Genomic DNA, 9,277 nt, shown 5'->3' with positions numbered 1-9,277 from the left:
GATGTTGGTAAGCTTGAATTTAATGGCTGACTAGGTCGTACGCTATTTTTTTCGTACAGAAGGTCCTAGAAAGGTACATTGGTCCACCTCATATAAGCATTTTACCAATTGTGATAAAAAAAAAAAGAAAAAGAAAAAGAAATACGTGTTTATAAATAAACAAATTATGGACCAATCGAGATCCTTGTTGGTTTATTAATTTCTTGGTTTGTTTTCGAAAATTTAATTTGGCATGCAGCTTGTTTCATGGACCAATTGAATCGCACTCTAAAGACATACGTGTTTATAAATGAACCATCATTTATTTAATGTATAGGTCATTTCATTCAAAGAATTCGATTCGGTTCATAAAAAAAATCACACATAATAAAATGAATCATCATCGCTTTCAAAAATTTGAAAAATTAAACACATTAATTTAAACTTCAGTTACTTTATGCTTTTTCCCTATAAAATTAGTTAGGTTGAAAATCATGTTATTAAATTACTATAAATATTTACTTGCAAGCAAATAAGTGGTTAGTTTTACATTCATTATATGATTTCAATAAATATTTACTCTCAATCTCTCATGGGTAACTCCGCAAAACTCATTTAACTATGTAGGGTCCATTTATTTAAAAGAACTATTTCCGGAAAATTGTTGGATAACGAAAAAAAAAACCATTTTCCATAGAATGAAAATAAGAAATTTAGATAGGGGAAAACAACTTCCCTTTTTTGCAAGAAAGATATCACTTTTTCTAAACCACCAAACAAATTAAAACTAACTATTTTCTTTTTCAATAACATTTTGGTGAAATAAATACACCTTTCAGCAATCCCAAGTCATTTTAGGATATATAAAATAGAAACAGAAGAGCATGTCCCTTTAAAAGAAAGGAGTGGACAAAACCAGAACAAGCTTTTCTTGTTCAAAGGAATGGACAAAACCAGAACAAAGCTTTTCTTGTTCATCAGGACTTGACAGACGAGCATCACTCCACATCCCACACAGCATGCACATTCCAACAAGAAACAAACCAATCCAGGATAAAATTTCCGTAAAATGTCTGAACTTTTCCCATTTTTCACCCGCAAAGACGTTCAGAATCCTGGATAAAACTATGAACGAGCCACCACCAGGTTCATCTTCCTATATGCTTCTTCAGGGACATAAGCAGAGTCCCGCACGGCATTCAACGAGTAAAAACGGGCGATTCGTATGCGTGGCTCCGTTAATTGATCGAGAGAGCAATCGAAATGAATGCGGGAAATCGATGAGAGCAGCGCTTTTGCGGAATCAAAGCGAGAGAAACAACAACGTCGCGAAGAAGACCTAAAACCCCTTTCGATTCTACGCTCGAGCCCCGCTCGCTCAGCACACGAAATCCAGAAACCCAAGCCACGGGACATGCGATCGCGAGATGATTGAACAGAGAGAACTCACGTATTTGTTGTCGAGGGTCTTCGATTTGGGGAGATGCGAGGCGGTGATTTGGCGAGACATCGCCGCTTGCTGCTCCGGCGCCGTCCCTCGCAGTCGCACGGAACCGCGACGAGGGCGAGGGGAGTCCCGCCGGCGGGGAAGATGAAAGCCCTAGAAATCGGAGGTTGCGGATGGAATCGGATCGGCGCGGAGGAACATCAGTTTCCGGCGACGGAGAGGCCGAAACAGACGCAGAGCACCTGCCCCGTTAAAAGTGGAGTTTTGTCTACAAGTGGGTTCTGTAAAAATTTCAACATTTCTCTCTGCTTTCCCCTGGATATTGGATAAAAAATAATATATATATATATATAATATATATATTCTGGATTTTTCACCCCAATTTTCTTCCCCTCCGCTTTGGCAAATTTTTTAAGAGTCTTGAGGAAATGTAATTACATTTCCAGAGGCCTCTAATGCATTTTCAAATGCAAATATAATTCGTCTCCGCTTAACTTTTATGATTCTAGCCTTTAATGAGAATATATCTAGCTGCTAACAGGCTAATATAGTGTCCAACAAACATACGCAGCTTAAGTCAGGCAATAATCGCCTCAAGTCACGTGACCTCATTGCACGATCTAAGATGGCGCACTTTAGGTGGTGCAAACCAAGCAATTACCAAGATTGGGCAACAATTGAGTTGTGCTAAGAAATAGTTTAAGAATCTTTAAAATGAAAAATAGCACGAGGTTGTATGTATTTTGCTTGCACACGGCCCTAAAAAAGGTAGACCGGTCCATCTCGTATAAGATTCTCCCTATAGCGATTAAAGCAGTAATTAAAAAATATATATCTGAACCCTTGTTATGGTATTGAACAAATTATAGATCCTCGTCAGTTTATTAATTTCTTGGATTGTTTTCAAAATTTTAATTTGCCAGTTAGCTTGTTTCATGGACCGATTGAATCGTGCTATGATAAATAAATCATCACCAAATTCAAATTATCAAAAAATTACCACACAAGGAGATAAGGGCAAGTCACTGAACATAACACACGTAGTGGGCCATATTCGACAAATCCAAAAGCAACAGCAGTCGAGGTAGAGGCAAATCGAAAACTTAGGTCAACATCTTGCCTTCCCATCACGATGATTAATTTTTGTCGGATGATTTTAACCACTACGTAGATAACCAGGATGTCTGGTGCATTGAAAATGTTGGCTGGACCTATAGTACCGTGCCTCTCCTTAATGAGCTGATGCAGAGCTTGCTTGAGCAAATCGACACCTTCATTAATTTGAGCTACATGTTGCGTTGTATGTCTTAGCATCCGCAAAAGCAACTTGTTAGACGACTCTCTTTTACAAAAGTGCAGACAATAAGTATCAAGAATACGATTGTTAATACGATATGCTTAGTCACATGTATAGAGCATTCTTTTAAATCTAAGGGATGGTCGAAGAGTAGACCGGTCCACCTCTTACAAATGATTCCATCTATATATCAAAATATATATATATATATATATATATATAAGTTATTTTATTCAAATATTTCCATTCACTTCATCAAAAAATTATATTTTTTTTCCTCACAAGATGATTGAATTGACAAGATAAGCATTTGCCTCACGATATAATATTTACTCGAAAGCAGGTAAAAGGGCAAAAAGATTCAAGAGGACATTGACAGAGGCAAAAGTTTCGAAAGAATTAAGTGGTCTGTTTACGTTCTGCATTATATGCTTGGTCAATGGTCATAAATAATTACCACAAGCAAAAGTACTCCAAGATCGTAATAATGTATCGGTGTAAGGAATTCTTAGCCATGGCACTGTAGTTATCGTCTAGGATACCCAATTTTCCATGAATCTATTACATAGATGCCAATTCAATTATAAATTCTTCACTTTTGCTATATATAACCTTAAATCTTTGTTAGATATTCCAATTTAGTCCTTACAACTATATCTCACCATGAATTAATTATGTGGTATCTGGTCATCATTGTCTATCCCAAGTAGCACATTGACTACTTGTAGGTTGTCGTCTTAATGATTTTTGACAAAAATTATTGATCGGAAATACTACATTAGAATTTTCCATAACGGTCTAGGATTGTATTTGGCAAAATTGAAAAATTTGGAAGTAAATTGACATTCGCACAATAGGTTTAGAATTGAATTGGGTAATTTTCCAATTGTTGCCCCATTCCTACCGCGCATAAGATCTATACTTTGATCTATAGTTTGTGCATAAAAAAAATGCACACTTTGCCGTCAACAACAAAAGATTACATTGACTGATCATCAAAAAAGTTTAGAAAGAAATTTGCCAAATTGAAATATTTATGGTTAAATTGACAACGATACCATTTTATATTTTTAGACAATTATCTCCTTAAAGATTTTAAATTTTCTCTTCACTTTCCTCTTCAGGAAAAAGTCTAAATTATTCTCAATTATGACTTGATTACACTTTTTGTAAGTTTTATAATTCAATTGCACTTTCATGACAAGTTTTAGGATTTATAATGCACTTATCCCTAACATAAATAGTCAAAGTTCACCAAAAAAATGTATTTGTATTAGGAATTGTCAGCTACAATGGTAGAGGTATCGTATTTTTTCAATAGCACACTAGATCTACATTCCAATCCCATGATTTTGTACATAGAAAATGCACGTTCCATCGTTAATTACAACTATATATCGACTATCAACATACCAAGAAAGGCGAAATGGATTTAATTTTGCACAATAGAGCCATTGAAATTTCACAATTTAATTGTCAAGAAATCGACTGTCGACGAATAGATCCGACAATGAGAAGATTAGCCGGGGATCCATCCACAAGCGGACGGCCCGCTAAGCCCGCCCCGACTCGATAGGCCCAAAACGCTAATGGGCGGCGGGTACCATCGATGCACGAGGCCCGATTTGTGGCCCGGCCCGGCCCGGCCCGAGCCCGGCCCCGAGGACCGCCGCCTCTATTTCCGGAATATCTACGAGAAGACGGGTCGAATTCGGGCAAGCAACCGTCGAAACCAGCCGAAACCAGCCGAAACCCTAGTCTCTCTCAGCAGAGGAGGAGCTCGCGGAGCAGCAAGGTCCTGTTCGATCGCTCCATCTTCGCCGCGGCTGTCGATCGCCGCCCTCCTCTGGCTCCTCCGCCGTCGGCAGCATAGGTAAAGCTTCGATCTTTGCGTGGATTCTCGATTCTCGATTCTTGATTCGTTTCGCGTTGTACGAGCTCGTGTCGGGTCTTTTTTCGCGCGCGCTTGATCCGCCTGTCCGGCTGTGGGCCGCGAGGTTCGATTCGTCGTCGGTTCGATCGTGTCGTCGTACTCCGATTTTTCTGGTAATTAATGCCGTCGTTTTTCTTTTTTCTTTTTTGGCTGTTGAGGAAGATTGCGGAATTGAGATGCGCTGGTTTTGATTTATTTTGTCGTAATATTCATTGTTGTAGTTCTGCAATTGAATCATCTAGCTATCTTGAACCGGATGTTCATGGTTTCTGTGTGTCGGGTTCGATGTGTTGGCACGTTGTTGTTTGTATTGTTCTCTGTCTTTCTTCCTGCTGGCTAAAACTTTGATTAGGAATCCGTGTTAATCTTTTGAACCATTGCCGTGATATTTATAAGAATGCTTTTTTTTTTTCTTGCGGACCTCATGACTTAAAAGTGCTTTCTTGATATCTGTAGGTTTAGACAACTATTTTTGCTGCTATGGGGAAGAAGAAATCCGAGGAATCGGCGTCAGTCGCGAAGGTTAAGGCAGGCAGCAAGGACGGAGCAAAAGATGGCAAGAGAGAGAAGCTCTCGGTATCAGCCATGCTAGCCAGCATGGACCAAAAGCCCGAAAAGCCAAAGAAGGGATCATCGTCTTCTGTGAGCAGTAATGCTGGTAAATCAAAGGCAAAAACGGCTTCAAAACAAACGGCTTATATAGATGGACTTGACCTTCCTCCCTCTGACGAGGATGAAGACTATGCATCTGATGAAGAAAGCAAACGACTCAGCCGGCAGCAGAGGGCCGCCGAAACAAAGGCCCTTGAAACATCTGTAAGCGAGAAAGAGATAAAGAAGAGAGAAAAGAAGGATGTTCTTGCTGCGTATGCTGCAGAACAAGCTAAAAAGGAAGCTCTGAAGGATGACCACGATGCTTTCACTGTTGTTATTGGCAGTCGAGCTTCTGTTCTTGATGGTGAAGAGGAAGCAGATGCTAATGTGAAGGATATTACTATTGACAACTTCTCTGTCGCCGCCAGAGGGAAAGAACTTCTTAAGAACACGGCAGTGAAGATATCTCATGGGAAGAGGTATGGTCTGGTTGGACCAAATGGCATGGGCAAATCTACATTGTTAAAGCTGCTTGCTTGGAGGAAGATACCAGTCCCTAAGAATATCGATGTTCTTTTGGTGGAACAAGAGGTAACTGGTGATGATAGGTCCGCTTTGGAAGCAGTTGTATCCGCCGATGAAGAGCTTGTCAAGGTTAGAGAAGAGGTAGCCTCATTACAAAACTTATCTTCTGCCGATGGTGCTGATGGGGAAGGTGAAGCCGGTATTGCAGATGATGCTGGGGAGAAACTGGCTGAGTTGTATGAGAAATTGCAGATCTTGGGGTCAGATGCTGCTGAGGCTCAGGCATCGAAAATTCTAGCTGGGTTGGGATTTACCAAAGAGATGCAAGCTCGTCCGACCAAATCATTCAGTGGTGGTTGGAGAATGAGAATATCGCTGGCTAGAGCCCTTTTTGTGCAGCCAACTCTTCTGTTACTGGATGAACCCACCAACCATCTTGACCTTAGGGCTGTTCTATGGTTAGAGGAATACTTGTGCAGATGGAAGAAGACTCTTGTTGTTGTCTCACATGATCGAGATTTTCTCAACACCGTGTGCACTGAGATCATTCATCTTCATGACCAGAAACTCCACTTCTATCGTGGCAACTTTGATGATTTCGAAAGTGGGTATGAGCAGCGGCGGAAAGAAATGAACAAGAAGTTTGAGATTTATGAGAAGCAGGTTAAAGCTGCCAAGAGGTCGGGAAACCGTGCTCAGCAGGAAAAAGTCAAAGATCGAGCAAAGTTTGCTGCGGCCAAGGAAGCATCAAAGAATAAGGCAAAGGGCAAGGTTGATGAAGATGAACCATTACCAGAGGCACCGAAGAAATGGAGGGATTACAGTGTGGAGTTTCACTTTCCAGAACCTACTGAACTTACTCCCCCGCTCTTGCAGCTAATTGAGGTCAGCTTCAGCTATCCTAATCGAGCTGATTTTAGGCTCTCAAATGTCGATGTAGGTATTGATATGGGGACTCGGGTTGCTATTGTTGGGCCAAATGGGGCTGGGAAGTCTACTTTACTGAATCTCCTTGCTGGGGATTTGGTTCCAACTGAGGGTGAAGTACGGAGGAGTCAGAAGTTGAGAATAGGCAGGTACTCGCAGCACTTTGTGGACCTACTGACTATGGAAGAAACACCGGTTCAGTATCTTCTCCGTCTTCATCCGGAACAGGAGGGTCTTAGCAAGCAGGAGGCTGTCCGAGCAAAGCTTGGAAAGTTTGGTCTTCCCAGTCACAATCACCTCACTCCTATTGCGAAACTATCTGGAGGTCAGAAATCTCGTGTGGTCTTCACTTCGATATCAATGTCGAGACCACACATATTGCTGCTTGACGAGCCGACAAATCATTTAGATATGCAAAGTATTGATGCTCTGGCCGATGCACTGGATGAGTTTACTGGTGGAGTCGTACTCGTGAGTCATGACTCCAGGCTTATATCACGTGTTTGTGAGGATGAAGAGCGAAGTGAAATTTGGGTGGTAGAAGATGGAACTGTTCAATTTTTCCCAGGAACATTTGATGAGTACAAGGGGGAACTTCAAAAAGAAATCAAAGCTGAGGTTGATGAATGACATGCTATGCAAAGTGGCCTAGGTATTGTTAATTCTGATACCAGTAGGCGCAATTTTTCTTACTTATATTATAGATGTACTCGTTTGTATTAATGCTTAAGAAGAGATGCAACAAAATGGCCTGTCCTGTATTGCATTGGAACATTATTTTTCCAGCATAAGATTGTAGTCCTGCAAGATGAAGATATTCCTTATACTAATGTGCGAATTGATTTCTTCCGTCTTGTCACATGTTAAACTTACTATGCCATTTAATATTTTCATGTCTTTATTTTCTCTTAGTGCAGTCCTGGCAGGAGCCATCTGCATTTTTGGGAGAAGTTAAGAAACATTACTGTAAGTTTCCTTTTCAAATGTCACACATGTGCATATGCATTGACAACATTGTGTTCATTAGCGTTTTTATCTGTCCATGAAGTTTCACCGAGTATAAACCTCCTTGATGAAATATTTTCAGGCAGTAATAGCCATGGAAAGGTGGGAAACCTGGAATTTCCAACGAGGACGTGCATTCTATTCACCAGTCTTTGTCATGCGCTGCTTTTCCTTGTACATGCAGCTGCGAGCGCACCATTATTTTTTAGAGTGAAACTTCTGCATTTTGTGAGCCGAAGATTTTGTCCCTCGTCACCTCACAGCATCTTATCTGCCTTTGCCGGTACCCTACTCTGAAGGACCCAAAGGATCAGACCCTGAGCATCTCCTTATCATCGAGATTGATGAATGGAGAAATCTATTTATAAGGTGGCTAGGGGACAGAAATCCAAGTTCCTGTTGTGAAATTTTTATTTCTTTTATATTGGACCGGTTTTGCATGGCTATGTCGGTTTCATTTTTAGAGCACGGCAGTTTTCCGTTGCATATGTACATCAGATATTTGTTTCGACGCATATGTACATCATATATGAGATACCAACGCATAAATAAGATTTTTCCGTTCAGCTGCGCACAGGTGGTCAGCATATTGGAAGTTTCCTTGAATCTATGTGGCTTTAAGCATAAATAACATTTCTTGAGATGTTAAACATCTCTTTGTTATGTAGAAAAGGAGCGATTTTATAAATATTTTAACAAAATGATCGCTGGAAGAAAATATTGTCATCATTCATATTTTGAAGAAAATATTTGTTAATTAATTTATTTTTTGCGAAACAAACAGAATGTAAATTATAGAATGGGCAAATCAATACTTACATATACTTCAATGAAAATGACAGCAATTGGGTAATGAAATCTCAAAACTACCAGACTGAATGGATGGCAGTCTTGAAATAAGGGATAATGTCATGGGAAGTTTCCACACCCTTTTTGCTTTGCATGATCTCTCTCTCTCTCTAGATATTTTTCCCAATCGTGTCATTGTAACTAATTTTTGACCAAAAATAGAACTCAAGCTAGAGCGAATCAAGTACGGAGGTTTCGGGTTATGAGATCTCTTAAGGTTTCGGGTTATGAGGTTCAAGCGTCAGTCATAAAATAATCAGCTTATATAGAGTCTTATATTATATAGCATGCCATACCCTCCTCCAGTTTGTTTCTAAAGATCGATGTCCCGATTGTTTAATGCAGCCTACTGCTCCGCGGAGAATTCATCTCACGGATGGGGGATCGATGCTCGCTATACGATGCTATTGAGTTCCTCCTTAGGCAATCGTTGTATGATGCTATCTAGTTCCCCCCTATTCGGAAATACATCTACAGGCGCTTGCTAGCCCCCTACTAATGGTGGGGGGCCAGTCGGTCATCCAACATCGGTGGTGCTAGAGTCAAATCTAAATTCAAATCACTCCTATATGGAATGGGCTGACCAAGCATTAGAGGAATCAACAACTCTTGGTCCTCAAACTAAAGGTGTGTTTGGATGGGCATTTAGAAAGCCCATTAAGCCCCCAAAGCCCCTTCAGCCAAAATATGGGTGTTTGGCAACCAATTTCAATGAGCTTTC

At 40.4% G+C, this 9,277-nt stretch overlaps 1 protein-coding gene across 4 annotated transcripts; it reads left to right on the top strand.

Annotated features, from left to right (window-relative positions):
- Positions 1 to 4,437: 4,437 nt before the first annotated feature.
- On the top strand, positions 4,438 to 8,294 carry LOC104421591 (ABC transporter F family member 4). 4 transcript variants are annotated; one of them, XM_010033596.3, is made up of 4 exons: positions 4,438 to 4,596; positions 5,113 to 7,354; positions 7,620 to 7,668; positions 7,794 to 8,294. In XM_010033596.3, the coding sequence occupies exon 2, from the start codon at positions 5,137 to 5,139 to the stop codon at positions 7,330 to 7,332; it is 2,196 nt and encodes a 731-aa protein (XP_010031898.2). In that variant the 5' UTR covers positions 4,438 to 4,596; positions 5,113 to 5,136; the 3' UTR covers positions 7,333 to 7,354; positions 7,620 to 7,668; positions 7,794 to 8,294. The 4 variants fall into 4 exon arrangements, with proteins under 4 accessions (XP_010031898.2, XP_010031896.2, XP_010031899.2 ...); XM_010033594.3 differs by having other exon boundaries at positions 7,790 to 8,294; XM_010033597.3 differs by having other exon boundaries at positions 7,615 to 7,668.
- Positions 8,295 to 9,277: the final 983 nt, after the last annotated feature.

This window comes from Eucalyptus grandis, chromosome 10, assembly GCF_016545825.1.
Source record: "Eucalyptus grandis isolate ANBG69807.140 chromosome 10, ASM1654582v1, whole genome shotgun sequence".
Classification (NCBI taxonomy): domain Eukaryota; kingdom Viridiplantae; phylum Streptophyta; class Magnoliopsida; order Myrtales; family Myrtaceae; genus Eucalyptus; species Eucalyptus grandis.
Note: the sequence above shows the minus strand (reverse complement) of the source record. Positions and strands in the feature narration are given on the sequence as shown.